This window comes from Rhipicephalus sanguineus, chromosome 2 (assembly GCF_013339695.2).
Source record: "Rhipicephalus sanguineus isolate Rsan-2018 chromosome 2, BIME_Rsan_1.4, whole genome shotgun sequence".
NCBI lineage: Eukaryota > Metazoa > Arthropoda > Arachnida > Ixodida > Ixodidae > Rhipicephalus > Rhipicephalus sanguineus.
The window spans coordinates 59,903,663-59,924,837 of NC_051177.1; the positions used below are offsets into that span (position 1 = coordinate 59,903,663).

Genomic DNA, 21,175 nt, shown 5'->3' on the forward strand with positions numbered 1-21,175 from the left:
GAGCACGTTGCAAAATTTGCTGCAGTACTGCTGATTTTCAAAGCGCAGAAAGATTTACAAAATATCCACTACAGGTTTCAGCGGCAGTCTTGGGCTCACCTGCACAGAGTGCCTTTTCTCGTCCCTCGTAGTCGTAGTAGTAGTCGTAGTGCGTAACCAGTCTTACGCTTTGACCTCCAAGGTGGTGCCGGTGGGAGATTTTTCCTGTGCGTTGTTGAACAATAAAAAATTCGCAGCGTGCGCGTTAACTAAAAGCCGAACTCTTCTGTCTCTCATTCCCCATTAGCAGCCATTGGCATGTGCCAGTAGGAAACGTTAGTAGAAGTAGCAGTGTAAGTGTTAGCTAAAAGCCGACTTCTTCTGTCTCTCATTCCCATTAGCAGCCATTGTTTACCTCCAAGGTAGTGCCTGGTGAGATTTCTCCTGTGCGTGATTAAACAATAAAAATTTTGTTCAAAACGCCGTTGATTGATGAAATAAACCAACGAAAGACGCCAGATGTTTTGTAAAAGCAAAACAAAAGAACGCCAGATGTTTCTAAAGCAAAACGAAAAGACGCCAGCTGCTTAACGAAAGACGCCAGATGTTTTCTAAAGCAATGGTTTTCTAAACAATGAAAATTCACAGCGTACATGTAATATTAAAGTGAGCTGCAAGTCGTCATAACTCATCGAACCTTTAGTATAAACGCGCCCGATCTCACGTCGGTGATGATGTACTGGGCAGAATTCACGGAAGATTCACGGTTTACCGATGAACCTCCGCAGCTTCGCCCACTCATCATCATTCACTCCGTGGATATGCTGTGATTTTCTTTTTTTTTTTTTTTGCCACGGACGGGTGTGTACGGAGCGCGCCTCGTAAGAGACGAATATAGAACTGGTCGAGAATTTGAGTACTCCAAGAACAAAGCATGTGCTGCGACAAATCCTCTAATGGAAGTGACTACTCATGCACATAATTGAGTTTACACTTATTTGCAACGTACGTCCAGATTAAAAGTGTACTCCGTCGGGATGTGCGACTTTAAAATGGAGTAGTGAGGAGACAAACAGCTACAACTCTTAAATTCAAAAGGAGTTGCCGCGACTCACTGTGTTGATGAAATGTACGTACGTATAGCGATTTACAGCTGCAAAATTTAAGCTAGAAATATATAAAGTCACTCAGTATCTAACCATGCGCTGCCTTGTGAGGACAGCGACGAAACGCACGTAGAACGACAGTGCACAGAATTGTATGCAGTGTTATATGTATATAATGCGTATTGCCTCAATACGGAGTACTCAGTTAAGGGATTAATGTGATGTGATGACGCATGTAATTCGCATTAAAAAGTACCAGTGTGTGTGAGAGAGAGAGAGAACGCCGACAACGCTTATCTGTGTGAGGAGGGGAAGAGGAAGATACTGTGGTACTTACAGGCCTTGTGATTACAAGAAATAACGGTGATGGCTTATATATACTATTTGCGTGTACATATCCATATAAGCAGAGAGCGCAGTAACGTAATTTTGTTTTACATACGTCGCGTGTCGCTATGGGCGCTTGTGGAATAGAAGTGTATAATAGATAATGCAACAACAACAAAAAAAAACGTTTAACTTATATTTCTGAACCCATTACACAAACATGTGAAATGCAACCTGTGCCCTAAAACGATTTTTTTTTTCATAATTAAACCTTATTTAACAAATCATCAAGTTATGATCGCACTTCAAGAAGTCGTCCAAGTACTGAAGACGATGGCGACCGGTACACCGTTGCCTTATTTGTGCAAGGCATACCATTCTACTTTTAAATATTTAGCATAAGTCAGATGAATGACGTCCGGCCACGGAGCCTCGATGGATGAGGACACCATGTGTGGGTCCTCTGATCCTCCACGACAAGCTTGCGCAAAGGCGCCTTCTTTCCGTGGTGCATCTGCCTGCTTCATTACATCGATCCTCATAATCAAGACCTGACTTTCATCATAAGCACGTAAAATAAAGCTGCACGTGCTGCTAAGGCTATTAATGCGGCGGCCTTGCGGTCGTTCTACCGCCTTCTTCGTGTTACTGTGGTGTCATCTGCGGTTTTGGTAGGGTGGCGGAGCTTTGCGGGCTGACCCGCGACGACCGGTATCGCCAGAACAAAAGCCTCCGAGATCGAATAGATGGAAAGGCGCGCGGAGACCCCACCACGACAGCCTGGATCATCGGCGCGTGCCGGTGCGGCCGTGACCCCACTAAAGAGTTGCGCGACTTTTCCGCTAGGGGAAGGGCGCATGCGCCGCGGCACCGTTAAAAAAAAATGTGGATTAATTGTGTATGCCCCAGCCGGTTTCCCATGTCGTTCGATCATTCCGCACCACAAGCGTGCGGCGAGTGACGCGAAACCGCCGTGCTCGCCAACGCAGCCGTTTGTTGTGCTTCGTAGAACAAACACTGAAAAAAAAAAGAAGAATATGTGCCCGTGTGCGTACGTTCATCATGAATACTTGTTATGCATTGCACTCATCCGCCGCATTGCTAAGCTCAAGGTTGTGGTTCAGTGCCACTGTATTCACTGATTTACTGATTTGATTCACGGCAGAGGTGACCGCATTCCGATGCGGGCGTGTTGCAAATACACTTGTCGAAAGTAAACCGCCCCTTCCCACACTTGACATCCCCATTACGGCATCCCCCATATTGTTGCCGCGCACTTGTTCGTGTGATGTAGCATGTAGAGCACTGCATAAGCTATTTCGTCAGTTCAGATGCTAATATGAGAACGTGCTACACGCTTTCTCTATTTTTCCTTTCCCAATTTCACGCTCGCCAAGAGGTACGCCATGCTGAAACTGAAAATGCCGCGCGCTGACACACCCTTCCCGCATGATCGAAAACCCGCACACAAAACTTACATTTTATGATGTAAGCGATAAAAGTTACAGGTACGAAACGAATATAATTTATCCGCTCGAGTTTAGAAGCGATGAATGTGTTCTGGCGCGGTGAAGCGTATGCGAAAGTAAAACCGTAAAGCTTGAGAATCGACGGCATTCGACGGACCTTCGGTAAACAAACATGGCTGCTCATCAGAAGCAGACCAGCAGCGGCGGCGGTCATACACCTCGTAAGAAAGTTCAGGTATGCTGCCGATCCTTTCCATTACCCTGCGGCCGCTGATTTCAAGGAGCGAGCATTGCTTTCACGCGCCTATGAAGTTTCAAGAAAGGCGGTGCAGTGGATTCTCGCTAGGGGCTGTGTCCTAGCCCTTCATTTTGGACGGGCAAGATCACAGGCAGCCGTTTTTTTTTTCTTTTTGTTAGTTGTTATTGCCGAAACGCTTCGCCTCGGTCACTTTGCCCGTTCTCGTCGTGTCGCTATCTCTAGAGCGGCATAGTAGGCAAAACCACAGCTCCCCTTATACGTCTGTTTGTTTGTTTTCGTTCATACGCTTCGTACGAGAGCTAGCTGCCGCATAGTGGCTTGCTCCACCTTGTAGCGGCTCAGTTCCGCAGTGTTTCCAACCGAGCTTTAAGTGGTGGAAGATGAAGGGTCCACGATCGCAAACACGCAACCTCTAACCACGTCCATCGATGGCGGCGATGTTAGAACCATTTGCTTGTGCACAAGAGGGGTCCCACGCCTCCGCACGGCAACCTGAGCCGGTGCGACTACCGCAGCAGGTTCTTTCTTGGCCGCGCGCATTTCCCTATCAGCTCGCGAACAGTGAGAAAGACCGGGCGTGATAAATGTTTCGCAAGCTGTAATATAGCGATTGTTTCAATAGCTGGACTGATGTGTAGAGTGAACGGATTCAGTCCGCGCTACCGGTGCTGTGCATTTCCACCTTGAGCAACGAGGCGCATCTCCCGTCATTGATTTCGAGATGTCGCTGACCTGCTTGCATTAATATACGACGAGCGATGTTACTGCGTCTTTCTTTCCTGCTTTTCTTTTTATTACGTAAGAATTGCTCGGTGAATTGACGCCGTAATGCTCAGTAGCTGATGTTTACGGTACATTTGATCGTTTCTGTGACACAGGGACCTGGCACATGTGTGTTTGTTTCATTAAAAAAAAAAAAATATCAGGTTTCTGACTAGGGCGGAAACCGTGGTAATAGCTGAACGCGATAAACGTGTCGCTCTACAAACTCACTTGTAGCTGTGCTGTTCTATTGTTTTACTAAGTGGAGTATTTTGTGGGCCATAAAGCACATCAAAGAAGGCAGATAAAAAAGGATAAATGCCCGCGGTTTGTTAGACGAACCTTCTCGGCACATATGATCTTCGTAAGTGCTAAGTTGATCATATTTTTGTAACTATTATTTGGCCGTCGCTAAGCAGAGAATATAAACCATTTGTGTAATTTATATGGCCAACATTCTTACTTGACTGAGGCTTGCTTTTGCTTATTTTTGTTCGTAGTGGCTTTCTTCTTTTTCATTTTATGGACTTGGAGCGAGGAAAAGCAGCGCTCATAAAAACATGGTAAATTGAATTGTCCGAAACCCATTCTTGCCCATTTGATGCATTGTGTGTTCTAGGTTTTTTAAGCTGAGTGCAACATGTGAGTCATCGCAGCAGTTGCCAACAGGCCTTATGCTTAGTGTACTGTAGTATTCAGGCAAATTATGTGAACTTTGGGCCTGATGCAACAAGATGCAGTGGTTGCTTGGTGGCACAACCTGCCTCTTAAAGCAACAACGGTGTCAGGTCGAGATGACGACAGTTATAATATTTCTTAAATGTGTGGGGCAAAATACTTGCTTAGATCGTAGCTTATATTGATATAGTGGAGATATTGCTGTATTTTATTTCTAAATATCTTAACGATACGAGTAACCTTTTGGAGACGCGAATACTTAGTGATGTATGCTGTCCTATGGGCTGGATATCTGTATAAACACCAACTTTCACTCTTTGTGTGCAGGTGAACACCTGTACATACACCTGTACATGCACCAGTAACTCCACCTCAACTTACCCAGAGGCTAGCAAATGGCAGAGTGATGCTGAATAACCTACATAAAATTTTATTCACCTCGCAGATATCTGTAAAACTGATTTCCTTTGCACAGCTTGCTTTCAGAGTTCGTTACAGTTTGCCTGTGTGCCATCATTCGTTTTAAATGCTGACTTGTACTGTTAGCACAAATTCAAACACAAACAATTCCTGAGCTGCCACCAGGCCATGTTTTATTTCGAGGATCGCCTGTGCTTGTAACAGCGACTTCAAGCAGATTAGAAGAGGGGCAATTGGAAGCATTCCTTGAATGCTTATAAACTGGCTACAAAGCAATTAGGTGTCATGTGTCTATGTGATTGTGTGTAACATAATCTTTGACCAGCTATGTCCTGTTCTAAATTCTATTGATGGTCATGGTGCGTGTAAAACACCTTGCCTCGTACCTGCAGTAAATTTTGATTCAATGAAAATATACCTTTTTTTCCACTATTTGAGAAGCTTGCTTATGTAGGGCTTCATAAACTGATAGCTAACCGCCCACAACATTGACTTATTTAATGCACGGTGAGGTTACGTTATGTATGATAGTCATTAAAGTGCTTTACCTGTACCTTAAGCTAAGGCCTGAATCAATGGCTTCTCTCTTTTATTATTGGCAGGTATCCTACGTCATCAGAGATGTGGTTGAGAGGCAACATCGATCCGGTGTCAACTCTCTCCAGTATGACCCCTATCTTAACCGGCTGTACTCTGCAGGCCGCGACTCAGTCATCCGCATCTGGAACACGCGTAATCTTGAGGTATGTGTGGTATATTGAAGTACACCGGTATGCTTGCTCTCGGTCTATCATGCTGAAGTGCCAATTTTTCACTACAATCCTTGCAGCATGATTCGTTATGCAGAGTGCTAGATAAGGTTGCAGATAACACTTTTGATGCATTGTGGGGTGAACCGGTAGGCTGTCAAAGGTTATTTATTCGCTTATACTGAGCACTGCAGTCACTGTTGCAAATTTCGATTAGATAAAAACAGTGAAGAATGTCATCTGAAATCTCTTCAAAAATGAACTTGACAAGGGTGGAGGATTAGCCGTGTTGGTGTGACATTCTCATTGGCTTAGAGCACACGACCGAAGAGACAGATGGGAAAGATACAATGTGTAAGGGCATGTCTTATGCATTCCTGCAGCATTTGCAGTTGTGAGTCATCCCACCTCACTGGTTGTGTTTTGTTTGCGGCAGTGTAGGAAATGAAGGTTTTCATATTTGGAACAAATAATTAAATTTATTTCATCTTTCTAGCTTTGTGTGTAAATGAATTTCAAATGTTTGTAGTACATGTCTATGTCATTAGCTGTTCTCTACTTTTGCTTTGATGTTCAACTGTGTTCATTGCCAAATTATGTGTTGCCTGACTCTTGCATATTTCCTGTGGCATTTGCAGTTTGGATATGTTTCATGGAAGAAATAAAACCGTTCTCTAACATTTTAACTAAATTAATGCCAGCTGCAGAATAGTATGTAGTGTCGGTGGGGAAGATTTCTAAATTCTAATTGGTGTCAGTGAATAGCTTACTTAGATTGGTTTTGCTCTTTTTTTAACGACTTCGTGGTGTGCCATCTTTCTCTTGCAGGACCCCTACATTCAGTCCATGGAGCATCATACAGATTGGGTCAATGATGTTGTGCTATGTTGCGGTGGCAAAAACTGTGAGTTTTTATAATTCTTAATTTTATATAAGCTGTTGGTCTTACCAACAAATTGCATGCCTGTTCTGATGATTTCAGCTCTCGTACTTATCTTGAAAATCAACTAAACATTTGAAATGCCCAACTGAATAAAGTGTCCCCTAAAGCTATCATAAGGTGAATTATTTTCAGTTCTTCTGGATTTGCCACAAAAAATATAATCCATAAACGTCCATGATGAGTACTTGGTGGTGTGTTTGCTTAGTGTGCGAATATGTTATGTAGTATCATGTAACTGTTTGGGAACACATTCGTAATGATGTAACAGATAGAACTATTAATCTTTCTAAAGATTATCTTAATTGTACCTCGCTACCTTTGCAGTTATTCTCACCACTGTCTCAATGTTGTTCTGGTTTGCACTGTACTTTACAGAACTGCTTATCAGCTGTTCTGCAGGACTGTTTTAGCACCTTTCCGTGAGAATGTGTGCAAACAGTTTGAATATGCAGCACTTATTTTATCACTAGTGCATTGATGAAGTAACTTTGTACTGCACGACTTGTCATGCTTGTATGTCGATGCTGGCAGAGCACCAGTGAAATCTGTTTGTGCAGGAAATCTTTTTTGTTGGCATAAACTTTCCTACTTTCAATTGCTCAGGAAGTCATAGAACTAGTGATGGAATATGTTCGTTCCTTAGTCTACTTCGCCCTGACTGTATGCAGAAGGCTGTATGTAACTTCACAATCACCCTTTAAAACAACAAAATTTGCACACTTTACAGGCATATGTGTATGTCGATCTTAAGGTGCAGCCGGCCAAAGGTTTAACTATCATGCCCAGCGGCAACATTTTTGTGTGTCAACGCCGTGTGATTGAACGAAGTAGCTAAAAATTGTTCTTTGGGCATGTACTTTGTGGGCAAGCACTTTGTGGGCATGCATTTGCCCTCACCCTTTCTGGAACGTAATCCAGTCATATGTCAAAGGCACACAGAAAAAATTGCCGCTCACGAACGATAGTTTAAAGATTTTGGCGACTGTACGTCATTAAATGGAAGCTTTACATCTGGGTCTACTCTTGCTTCCTAATCGTGTGCATATAAAACAGAAATTCCCTCATTGCACAAGTTCTCTGTGTATTTAAACAAATCTTTGGTATTTAGAGGGCCTCACACCACTCAGATTTCAAAAGCGAGAGAACAGTTTCTTTGTCAACCTTTGCTTCCTTTCCTACAGGTGTCATCTCCTCGTTGCATATTTCTTTAAAAGACGCTTGAGTAATGGCAGTGCTAAGCATCACGCTGCACAAAACCAAAAGCCCACTTTATAAGGGCCAATCACTTGTGCGCTCACGACAACCAAGCAAGATCACAGGGACGATTGGGCGTGCAATTCCATTGCAAAAAGTGTTGTAGTGGACAAATCTCAAACAATCTTTCTCTTATACGAGGGGTGGAAAACTGGGTGAATTGGGACTTATCCCGTACACTGCTATCACTCGCTAGTGATGAATTAATTTTCTACGGGGGTGGGGTTGAACATAATGTATCCGACTTTTGCGGGTTGCCGTTCTAAATCTCCATGTCTTTTTCTCCCACAACTCGTGCAGTGATATCCGCCTCTAGTGACACAACTGTCAAGGTCTGGAACGCCTACAAAGGTTTCTGCATGTCCACACTCCGTACACACAAGGTATGCTCATGTGCTGCTCTTGATGTGCTATTAGAGCTTCAGTTGCGCTGCAATTAGAGTTAGTTGTGCCGTAACATTTGTAGTCGACAAAACAAGAAAAGCGGTTTGTACGACAAAATTGGGACTGCCTTTGAAAACTTTCATACATGCCACAAGTGTTTAGTTTTTTTCCCCCTTTTTTTGTAGTCTAGAACGAAAAGCAGCCACATAGTTCAACTGCATTAAATATTGAAGTATAGTGTTTACTTTACTTAATACAGTTGCGAAATTTGTAAATACGTAAGGTGCTTTTAAAAATCCTTTTGTGTAGCCCCGGCTTTGCTGTAGGTCTCAAGGTCAAGTTGTCTCCATATAGAGATAGAGCTTTATTTGGGGACATTTGAAGAAATCGCTATGCACTGATGTCAACGAACAGTTAAAAGAAGGTTTTTTTGATAATCTTTATTATACCACAGTCAACAAAGTGGCTTGTGTGCTCAAGATTTAAGAACAAAAAATCAACCGATTTAGTCATTTTCATGTACCATAGAGCTTGCCCTCTTCCCATACGGACTCACAGTGTCCTCTTTGACAGTTCATTTCTTTTCACAATCGCCAGGCATAGTTTTGGATTAGTTCCCGAAAGTATGAGCCTTGCAATGCCCTCTTTCAGGATTATGTGAAAGCCCTAGCCTATGCGAAAGACAGAGAACGAGTTGCTTCAGCAGGTCTTGATCGAGTAATCTTCCTCTGGGATGTCAATGTCCTGACCGCCCTAACTGCGTCCAACAACACGGTGACCAGTAAGCCTTTCTTTTCTTGCTGTTTTATTATCATTGCTATAACGCTTAACCCATTTTATAGTATGAAGAATGTGAGCGCTGTTGTGCATAGTGGGGAGAAGTTTATCCTATAATGACAACAACAACTAGTACAATACCGGAGAGTTGTTCCCTTGTGACTATTTGTCTATCCTTTCCTCTGTTCCACTCTGTGCTTCAAGAGATGCTGCTGATAAGTTATTAGATTAGTTGACTTTGTGGTTCTTACTTTTAAAAACTGTTGCTAGGTTGTGATAGTGCTTTGACTGATTGGTGTAACTAAGTTCTGATTCTTGCTGTTATTATGACAGATTGCTTTCTCTTTTTAAAGTAGGTCATGTGAGCATCTCACTTAAATGTAGCCAATGTTATATCAACAAAAAAAAAAGAGGATGGCCTTATTTTTAGGTCTGGCGGTCCCATGCCGCCAATTTCCCACAGGGTGGGTGTCCTCCCAAACGACTATGAACTTTGTTTTGCTGAGCACCAGGCCGGAAGTGCACTTGTAGCTATTTTACCAGTAGACTGTAAACAACAAAAAATCACACACAGTTTTTTACACGATGAATTCTTTACCATCAATTTTGAGTGAACCTCGGATTGCTTTAACATTGTGCAGCCTCAAAAGCTGACTTCTTGCGAGCCAACTTATATCTAGTTAGGTAAAAATTGTAGGAACTTGCGTTATTCGGCTTCCTATTGATTAAGTGCACTTTTATTAACTTGCCACCATATGGACAAATTCTACACCCTTTACTCCTTGTAAGCGAGCTTGGCATGTTCACACATTTCGCATACCTACTATGGTGATCCAGCTGAGCTCCTAACTTCTCTTACCAAAGGCTTCCTGAAAAACGTCTTGTTCTTTTCTATTGTGTTATGTACTACAGTACCTAAACATAACTTTCCACTACAATACCGCAAGCAAAACTAACTGCAACCATGTTGTGAAGCGAACTTTTTCCTATATTTCTTTTTTTTTTTTTCATGTTCTCCAAGAAAAATATATTGCCTTGATTGTATTTCTTGTGTTTATTTAATGTGCTGATTCCAAAAAGCACTGAAAAAGAACCTGTAGTTTCAGATAGTTTTTTTTTTTTTTTTCAAAAATAATTTAGGAACTAAAGATCAACCTCAATGGAGCCTACCATATTGTGCCGTCTGAAAGCAGAGTTACAAAGTATGATGCTGCTCAGAACTAAAGAGCTGCGGAATTTTAAGGAGAATGATGTTCATAATTAGGGAAAAAAATGTGGTATTGTAAAAAAAGTGGGGAAGACATTACTTCTGAGGATGTTCAGGTCCAGAAAAAAAAAACAGAAAAAAAAAACAAGAAAACTGGGTAGCGATAGGACACTATGAATGAAACTCCAGTCTTAAAAAATGTTGAGTATGTACAAAGAAACTGTACTTTACTAACAGCATCGAAAAGACAGCTTGATAAAACTAAAATCAATAGAGCTGTCATCTACTATGCCAAGGCACATTGCCTTGGCATGCCTTTGCTGAATGGAATGCCTTTCCAGCTTGTTTCTTTTTTTCTTTTTTACTTGGAGCAGACTGGCTTTTGTAGGCACATGCACTATTTAGTTTCCATTCTTAGTGGGGCACAAAGTTTTTCCCACTAGCGCTAGTTTTGGTGTGTTAAAGACAGCCAAACGTTAAGTTGCTTTGCCTTGAAAACAAGATCTTGGCTTACGTACCTGCAGTTAGAACTTGAGGAGCTTTTGCCAGATTGAAGAATTAAGCTCAGGCGGTGACTCCCGGCTGCTAACACTCGCAGCTTGGCAACGTCTTGACAGCACACTTATATAGCCATTCTCCTTTTCGTTATGTTCTTTCTGTGCTTTGGTAACTTTAGCCAGCTAGAGGACAGTTGGTAAAACCTGCAATTTCAAAAGGGGCTTTTCAGACACCATCTGCTTTCCTCAGCAGGCGTTCGGTTTATTCTTTCTCTCTTTTTTTTTTCTTTTGAATTTCAACTTTTGTGTTTGGTCAAAGCCGAAGTATTGGGCAACAGTTTGTCTTTCCGTGGCTCATTCTGAAATGCAAGCACTTTTCCGCCTAAAGACACGTTTGTGCTTGCAGCCTTTTTTCTTATACTTTGACAGATTTTAATATCTTCGCAGTAAGCACCCTGCATTTCTTGTCCTTGCGCAGCTGTTGCAGATCTCTGGCTCAAAGTGGACTAGCTCTGAGAGCATTTCTTTCTTTGGTGTGAAAAATGCGACACTTTTTTTTTTCTGAGGCTGCATTGTGGGCATCGTTGTGGACAGATCAGACAACTAAACGCGTAGTTCTTGCTTGTGAGGCTTCTGTTAGACACTGACATGCAATTTTTAAGCATCTGAGTTGTACAGCTGTGCCAGTGGTGTCAGTCTGGGAGGCACAAGCCAGCGAGTGGAGGTCATCGTAAACGTTTACTTGTGATCGATTGGCAAGATCAGCATACTTTTTTACACTTTTTTCCCAAGTGTCAACATTTCGCACACCTAGCACATTAAAGAATGTAGATGTTAGTGCTATGGTGAAAAGGATCTTCGATCCAGGAAAGGCTGACGTAGCAACACCTTTTCGATTTCGTAACATGGAAGCCGAAACCTTCATGTATCTTTTCCTGTGTTCTTTTTAAACAATAATCTGTTCTGTTCTGCGGATGTTCTGTTTGATGTTCCTTGGCACCATCATACCTTCCACTTCCTCCTTTAGCCCGATGGTTTTGGTTGCTTTCTGCTTCTGTTTGAGTTTTTCTGCATCCATCTTTTTGTCTGATGACATCTTTTCTTGAATAGGTGCTTAAATTTCTTGAAATCCTCCTTCATGCTAAAGTTTATCATCATTGCTGCCAATTCTGGTTTGATTTGCAGTTTCCTTAGCCCCATGTCTGGGGTCTACTTCTGCCTCTATCATTCTTGCCCCTGTTTGTTTCGTAGGACATAAGATTTGTCTGCAGAAATGCATCTCAGCTCTCCTACTTCTTTTTCTTTTCTTTTCTTCTGTCTTGGTGCGCTTCTCGCTTACTGAGGAACTTACCTCGTGTTGGTAATTGCTACGTATTTTGGAAAATGGCTGGCTCGCAGTCCAACCCTTGTTCTAGTACATGGATGCAGAGTGTTCAGCATTGGGTGATTCTGCATTAAATGTAGACTTGAACACTTAATAACTCAATTTACTAATTTTACTTTGATTTCTAGTTAAAGTAGTGCCGTTTTGAACTGTAATGTGTGTGAGGTAGCTGACAATGCTGCTTTAGACTTGGGGGGTGGGGGGGGGTGGTACCTTAGAAATAGACACACCCATTATAAATATAACTGCTTAACTTCAGTTCACCCCACTGGAACCTTTGTACAGTATTTGTTTTGTGACAACAGGCTTTGATTGTGGCACAGATGAAAATGAATGCGCGACTGCTTGCCTTAGTTGCTAGCCACGATGAGCCTAAGATCACCACCTTTCTGAATTTGATAAAATCATTTATTCTCAATTATAGAAACGCGCTCTTGGCTTTTAAAGGTGATTTGTCATTTGTGGAAAATACGAGGAAGCATTGCTAGCGGTCAGACATTGCGTCGGCAGTTGAGTTTGTTCAGCAGGTGCGTGAAATCGATCGTAACAAATCTAGAAAGTTGGTGGCAGCTATTGCCCAGATCATGAAGTCACTAGCTGCGCCTTCTGAGCACACGTGTCGCGTACCAATCGTAGGCAGTCAGATTGCATCCTCCCACATAGACCCTGCAAGCCCAGAGTGGCTAGATGCAATGTTATGTAACTCCTTCATGGCCTACCAGTTTTTCACCGCATAACTTACTTTAGAGTGTCACTGAGAGGAGAACTAACAAACAGCCACACATTATGAAAAAAAATAATGCCGTCGTGGTGTAGTGGTTATAGTGCTCGACTGCTGACCCAAAGGTCACAGGATAGAAACGTGGCTGCGGTGGCTGCATTTTGATGGAGGCGAAATGCTGCTGGCCAGTGTACTTAGATATAGGTGCACATTGAAGAACACCAGATGGTCAAAATTTCTGGAGCCCTCCACTACGGCATCCCCCATAATCATATCCGTGGTTTTGGAATGCAAAACCCAACAATCTTATTATTATTACATAATGAAAAAATGCTCTAAAGGCTGCTGTAATGAAGGAAGTAACATCAACATCCATCACCTGTTCAAGGTACGTAGTCACTTTCAAAGTTGCCATTCAGTCAGCCTGTACTTTAGTGGTTATTGGACAGTTTAAAGGGGTTATGAACCACCCCTTGGGCTTGGTGAGAAAACACATCCTGTGGATAGCAGACACTGTTATGAACATCTCAGCCAAATATTGCAGTCGCGCATGGCAAGGAGAGCTTACAAGCATAGCGCAAAGTTGCCATTTTCTGAGGCACCCTCTTTTCATACAGAGGCCTGTCCTCACTCACGTCAGAGCTGTCAGCGGCCACTGTTTGACGTCGAACAGAATGTAGCATGCAGTTCGCCAGTAGGCAGCATTAACTCAAGAGTGGTGTTTGGATGAGATGCGCCTCTTGCCGCAACGTGCCATCACATGCCGGTGCTGCGCTCCATAGTCTGCTAGCATTAGTCAGTGAGCAACACTTGCGCTCTGGAATCACAACGGAAAAGCGCGATCACGTTTCATCACGCGCACTGACATAACTTCTTTCCCCACGCCATCCCAATCTGTGTACCTTCTGTGTGCTCATTGGGAAGAGAGAAAGCGCTTGCAGAGAAAACCCCTGCAACTTGGCTTATTTTTTACGGATTTGAAAAATTTTTGCTGCAATCAGTTCATGAAGCAATAACTTGGAGTACACTTGAGCTTCGCTTTCAAGAGTAGAATGCGATAGTATAATCGGACCGTGTTCGTATCGCCTTCCCAATCGCTAGCCTGGCTTCGCTTCTCGGTGGAGACCTAAACCAAGCAAGGAAAGTAGAACTGTGCAAATAGCAAAATTCTGGGTGCGAAGCGAATTCGATTACTAAAGTGTGAGTGCGAATCGAATCGAATATTTTTCGAATATTTCTCGAATATTTCTCGAATATTTCTCGAATACGAAGCGAAATTGCAGAAAAAAAGTTGGAGAGGATTCCTAAGCATATTCTTATGAGATAGCAACATGGTGTTTCTTTTCGCTAGGTTGATGAAGCGCTGGAAGGTGATGTTTCATAGTTGTCTTATCAAGAATGAGGCAATGTAGAGGCCGAATTATATTTATGTACATGATTTGGTGCAACCAAAGTGCTGCCGACAACACTTTACACGTGATAGGCAAAGATGCCATTTCCTCAGCCTCTCCTCCTCTTTCAACTTCTGTGGAAGCCTAACTGATGTGGCGGATAAGGGTGTGCTCCCTTCAAGTCCGGAGTTGCAAATCTGCCTCGTAGACATCGATATATAATAGCATCTGAAATTTTGGATGCTAAAAAGCTTTGGCGTCCGATTTTTCGAACTTCCTGCCCAAATTTCAGGCCCCCACCTCTGCCACATCTTTCATCTCCATGTTGGAACCAGCGTTTCCTTGAGGTTATACACTTGCGACCGTAGCGGAGCTTGAAAGGCAGCTTTGCCGCAATACGGAGGTGTGATGAGGTGAAGCATGTTGAAAACCTAGGGACCACTTTCAATCGGACGTTGACTGTCTCTTGGCTAAGTTCGACCGTAACGGAGCTTGAAACGCAGCTTTGCCGCAATACGGGGGTGTGATGAAGTGAAGCATATTGAAAATCTAGTGACCACTTCTAATCGGACGTTGACTGTGTCTTAACTAAGTTCGAACGTAATGGAGCTTGAAAGGCAGCTTTGCCGCAATGCGAAAGTGTAATGAGGTGAAGCATATTAAAAATCTGAAGGGGTCATTTTCATTCGGACGTTGACTGCATTTGTCTTTGTGAAGTTCGAATAGTAAAATTCCAGTGCGAATCGAATCGAATGGCAAACACTATTAGAAAAATATTCGAATATTCGAATATTCGAATATTCGCACAACCCTAAAGGAAAGCCATAGTGCGGATGCTCTCCAGCTCCAATATCCATGCACGTGGCGCAACAAAACACGGCCACACGGCGGAGCGATGCCATTTAAAAGTGCGCCCGTGGGCCCTTTACGCCATCTCGTGGGTGATAGTCAAGCCGCTGAAGAACCTTCAAGATGTGCATACCACCAATGCTAAATGTTGTATATAAATAGCTCAGTGTTAGTATGAAAAAAACCGTAAACAGGGGGTGAGTGTTCATCGTAAGCTTCCATCTTCCACTTCCTGCCGTTTTTTTTTTCAGTGTTAGTATGCTAGGAGGATGTATGTTTGATGGCCAAGCGGCTAAACACATTGCTCCACGGAGCAAGGGGTTGCAAGTTCGAATCCCCAGTCCCACTCGTACCGAAGATTTTTTATTATTTCTTTATTTGCATCTACCTTAAATTTTCGCTTACGGACAATGCAGATTTTTTGCTCACAACCAAAAACGCCGACCTCGACACCGACACCGAAATTTCTGCGTAACGAGCTCTTTAAAGCTATCGCATTAACAAACTCCGATACTAGGGGTCATTCGATGATTACTTGGCAAAGTGGTTCTTGACTCCTTTAAAAAAGAAGCTGTAGTGAAATGGGATACGAAATATGGCAAAAAGATGTATATAGCTTCGTCTGAAGCATTGTTGGCTTGTACAATATAATCATTATGTTCTCAAGTACCTTGCATACCCAATAATCTCCGAGCTAAGCCTACTGTTTTCACGTTAGTGACAGCAGTAAATGTCAGCACACGTTATCTTCTTTCTTACAGCTTTGCACCATGCTTAATCTTCGACATGAACCTACTTCGTCGTTTGTTTCGTTGGGGTTCTTGTGTAGCTTGAATATCTGCTTTTATCATTCTAGTCATTGCTTGCATTATGTCTAGGTCTCCGTCTTGCTGCTGTGATGCCCTTGTATAGTTCTGCTGCACTGGGAACTCCAATGCTGAAATTTGCTGCTTGTGGTGTGGTAGTCATATTTGCCGAGTAGCTCATCAAGGTCCAATCGTGCTGACATTGAAACACCCAATGCTGCATCTCATTCAGCTTCAGGGACTGTCTGGTCCACGTCTGGTCCCTGAGGCGGTTTGCTTTTCTTCAATTGGGTCTTGTTCCCTGTCCTTATCACTTCCCCCCTCATTATTTTCTTATCTTGGATTGCACAGTTTTCTTTATTTCATATCATTGTGGTATCTCTCTTTCCCTGCCTTGCCTTGGATACTGGCCCCCCTCCCCCACTACGCTGACTACACTGCCTCACTTTGGGTGAGAACCATCGAGGACTTCACTTTTCGGCTTTCTGTTACTGCATCCCTAAGTTAGGCAGTTAAATGCTGCTGTAATCTTCAAGTTATGTGTGACGTTTGCTGCTTGCCTGTGACGTCCTTTGCTTTCTTTCTCTTTTTTTTTTCCTGAACAGTCACAGCTATCTTTGTGCATTGCATCTCTGCACAACTTTCATTAAGAAATGACTCTGAGAGATTTTTTACACGTGTGAAGACATGTTCAGGTTGAAAATTTTTAAAAGAAAAGCTGATGTGCAATATCGAAAGATTGTGCAAGTGCCTGTGTATGAATGATAAACGCAGTGGTAGTGGAGTAGTGTTCTGTACTGCAGAGCACAGCTCAATTACAGCTGATCAGAAAAAAATATATGTATTTTTTTTTTTTCTGCAGAGTTGTGTTCAGGAGGCATGTCACTACAGTGTCTGTACTTCTTTGAAGTATCTTTCTCTTGCATGGGACTGAAATCTTTGCTACAACCTCAGTGTGTGTTTTTCAGCTGTCTATCATTATAAGACACAACACATAATCAAGTGACACTATTGGGTCATGTTCATGACGCTCTGAAGACAGATAATAAAGTGGGAAAACGAAACGAACCTGTGACATGTTGCATTGTGCCGCTCGGCAGTAGACTGCCAGCTCAATCCCGGCTGTGAAGTTCACACTTCAGTGCAGGTGAAATACAGGAATGCTCATGCAGCTAGATTTAGGTGGACATTAAAGAATCCTGCGTGGTCAAAATAAACTAATGGCCCCCACGACATTATGCCTTATACTTTATTGTGGTTTTGCCATGCAAAGATTTAAAATTTAATTTCAAAATATGAGATGAAATGTGGTGAATCTCTGAATTGAATGTTTGTAATTGGATGTCTAGTTTCACATTTTGATCCTGTACAAATGCAACTGTAACGCATCATTATGCAGAATTGACCCTTATTCGAAGTAACTTGGTCAGATCTTGGGGCATAGTGTAAAATTCTTGGATTCTACGTGTGAAAACCATGATGTGATAAAGGGGTTATAGTTGGAAACTCCGGACTATAGTTGATCACCTGGAGTTCTTTAACATGCACCTAAATCTAAGTTTTGCTTTTTACCCCCATCGAAATGTGCTTGCTGTTGTTGGGGATCAAACCTGCATCCTAGAGCTTAGCAGCGCAGCATTCTATCTGCTAAGCTACCATGTTATGTTGGGGCATATTCATTATCTGTAGGCTTTGGAAAACTTCAGCTTTTCCTCAATGAAACACTCAATGTGACAGTGAACCCTGTGTTAAGTTTAAGGTCCATGCAACATTAAAATAAATGTGTTTGTCTGAGAACATGACCCTTTGTCACTTGCAGGGACGTAGCCAAAAATTTTTTTTAGGGGTGGGGGCCGGGGTTCAACCATACTTTATGTATCTTCATGCGTGCATTTGTATGTATGCGTGTATATTATACGCAAGCAAAATAAATTTTCGAGAGGGGGGTTGTACCCCCCCAACCCCCCCACCCTGGCTACGCCCCTGGTCACTTGTGCTTGTCACTTGTGTCTCATTGCTCTGACGTCTCTCGTTCTGTTGTGTCACTTCCTATCTGATTTAATTTCCTTTTTTCCTCTGTCACGTCTTTTGCTTGGTTGTTGCAGCATCTTCACTGACAGACAACAAGGACAGCATCTACAGCCTGGCGATGAACCCACCGGGCACGGTGATTGTTTCGGGATCCACTGAGAAAGTGATCCGTGTTTGGGACCCCAGGACATGCCAGAAGATGCCGAAACTCAAGGGTCATACAGACAATGTCAAAGCACTTGTTCTCAATCGGGAGGGCACACAGGTATTTGAAACCAGTTTCCTGGATTTTTTTTTTTTTTGCAATCTTAGCGTGATCATCGTTAAGATGTATCAAGACATTATTTATCTCCGTATTTATTTTCTTATTTATTTATTTGTCTATCTGTTTATTGGCTGCATACCTATAGTTATTTTGTAGTATGTAATGCTAATCTCACTGTGGTTATCAAGAGTGGTTACTTCAAACTGCTGCTCTTAATAACATCAAACTTGATCAACTCAAGTTTGCATAACATTGGGCAGTGTGACCTTTCCCTTTGAGCTTGTAGCCACTTCTGGATAAATGAGCCATTATTTGCAGGACAAGATCTGCTAATGCTAGATTTATTTTCTTTAGTGTTCCTTGAAAAGGAAGAGGCATGCTAGTGTACCAAACATTGTACTGCATTCCATTTGTTCTTCACCTGTAACAGAGCTGAAAGTGCACAATGTGAACATAACCTTGCAACCTCCACACTTGCAGCCACGGTTGCGTAGCTGTATTAAGATAACTTGTGTTATGGACATCCCAAGCTTGAGGGCCTCTAGTCTAAAGAAGTTCCTACTGGCTTAGCTGAATTTTAACTTCACATTTACTCTTCGAGACCTGCTACTAGACACATCTTCTGTGCAAGCTTATGTAATTTTTAATGCCAAATTCAAGATGTGTTATTTCTTGACGAAGTCATTGAACAGCATAATGTCTTGTTTCTCTCTTATGTTTTGTGATTTGGGATATTGTGTGTCAGCATCTGTGTGTGTGTGCACGCGTGCGCGTGCGTTCATGCATGCACACCACCTATACCGAACCCAAACTCTTTGCAGTGCCTGTCTGGTAGCTCAGATGGGACAATTCGGCTGTGGTCGCTGGGGCAGCAGCGGTGCGTAGCCACGATACGAGTTCACGACGAAGGCGTTTGGGCGCTGCAAGTGAGTTATTTGCCAATGTTTGTGATGTTTAGTGGCATTTAGTTGGCTCTTGTTAGCGAAGCGTGGCTGCTGCTGCCGTCATAATGTTAATGTCCGGTCAGTTTTGACAGTTCTAGATATGATTACCTTTTCCAAATATACTGGACGGCTCGTATTCTTTGGATTGTTAGTTTGCTCAAAACCTTTTAAATGAGAACAGCACTTGTAATTCAACAACCAAGAAGCAAAAGAAGAAAAATATGAAGCCGCAGCCTATGCTATAATTGTATGTGCTGAGCAGTGCAGCTTTGCTTTTCGGCAGTTTCATGTCAACTATAGGTTTTAGCATAAAGTGAAAGCTGAAATAAGCCTGCTTGTAGTGTAACTTATCATGTGCATTAAAGGGGTACTGACACAAAAATTTTGGCCTCGCGTTTTTTTGCTGCAATGTATTGCTGGGGGCCTGCTAGTCATAACACGGCACATCGTTTGCTGCAGCGCGCGACAGATAATTAATTACAGGCTCCTCATTACCGACCAATGTCAGTTTCGGTTTCAAAAACGACAAGCCTCCGGGTGCAACTATCACCACCTAGCGGCTGCAGCACTCGATCACGTCAGCACACAGAAGTGTGGCGCACTTCCGCGCTGTTCACGTCGTCTCCTCGCATTCGCACGCTTGCCGCACGTGCTGCGCGATGACGTCGCCATCATCGTCCTCGTTGTCGTCGTCCTCCTCATCGTCGTCTGTTGGCGACGATTTCCTTGAGACACCAACAGCGCAGCGGCGAGCGCGTCAAAACAAAAATGGCGGCTACGACGTCATCACAACTTGTTGTACCGGCTACAACGGTTACGTAGGGGAAGTAGGGGGGTCACCTCGGGTCACCTCCGAGGGTGTCAATGCAATAGGTGCGCCCTATAATGCTGGATCGCGCACGCGAACTTCAATATTCATATAAAATACCTTCCAAGCTTTATTCGCTGTCGATATTTCGCTGATGGTACACGCACATACACGGAAATCGATCCAGAAGGCTATCGCGGCCGCGAAATTTTGTGTCAGTACCCCTTTAACAAGTTGTGTCGGCCGGGACAAGGTCATGTCTGACTAAAGGCTCATTCACACCCGCGACTTGCACCGGTCGCGCGACCATTTGCGACTGGCGACCAGAAAGCAACTGAAGGCGATTGATGTTCAGTTCACACCTGCGTGCGACTTATACACATCGCCACACAGAATTCACGTGTGCTCGCATACAGCTTGCATTGTCATGACCTGGTAAAAAAATTGGGACGTCCAGCTCCTGCGTATGTGATTGATTCATAGGTTTGTGACTGCAGTCGTGTGTCTGAAAAATCGAGCAGCGAGCGACTGAGTCAAGACAGTCGCTTTGCAACCAAAGTGGCCATTTGTGACTGCCTTGTGACCGTTTGCGACCGGTCACTTTGCGACTGACTTGGTTGCGCGACCAGTTCTAGTCGCATGTGTGAACAAGCTTTAACAAGTTATGATTTTTATCTTCAATTTAAATTGCCTTTCAGTAATTCTTTTATGTAATGTTTTCTGTGGCACTATGTTAAGCATGATTTACATTCTTGACATTTCGTTTGCCTACAGAAGAGTTTCTTCAGGCTGGTTTTTAAAACTTTTTTTTTTGCAAATATTCTGGATATCTTGACACGGTTGCTGTACCTCCTTTGACAGGTGAATGAAAGCTTCACGACTGTGTTTTCCGGTGGTCGAGATCGAAAGATATTTATGACTGACTTGAGGAACCCCGACAATCGTGCACTTGTCTGCGAGGAGACCGCACCAGTTCTCAAAGTAAGCAGTGAATTGGCAACCTATAGAAAATTCAAGATATGCAACGTAAAAATTGTGCTACGAAATAGTACCTGTTTGTCCCAGTTATTTCCTAAATGTGTATCCCTAACAGTTCAGGATGATGTTAAATAGAACTCTGAGCTATACTTTAGCAGATTATGGAGACAGGTATTATTAAGTCTTC

General features: G+C 42.9%; 1 protein-coding gene across 3 annotated transcripts in view; it reads left to right on the forward strand.

Moving 5' to 3' along the window:
• Positions 1-3,030: 3,030 nt before the first annotated feature.
• Positions 3,031-21,175, forward strand: part of LOC119383067 (WD repeat-containing protein 48) — a 46,371-nt gene continuing 28,226 nt past the window's right edge. For all 3 annotated transcript variants that reach the window (XM_037651058.2, XM_037651059.2, XM_037651060.2), the window contains exons 1-8: positions 3,031-3,116; positions 5,603-5,743; positions 6,578-6,653; positions 8,247-8,329; positions 8,982-9,111; positions 18,068-18,258; positions 19,080-19,184; positions 20,872-20,991. In XM_037651058.2, coding sequence (XP_037506986.1) covers positions 3,054-3,116; positions 5,603-5,743; positions 6,578-6,653; positions 8,247-8,329; positions 8,982-9,111; positions 18,068-18,258; positions 19,080-19,184; positions 20,872-20,991 — 909 coding nt within the window. In that variant the 5' untranslated portion in view covers positions 3,031-3,053. The remainder of the gene's footprint in view (positions 3,117-5,602; positions 5,744-6,577; positions 6,654-8,246; positions 8,330-8,981; positions 9,112-18,067; positions 18,259-19,079; positions 19,185-20,871; positions 20,992-21,175) is intronic.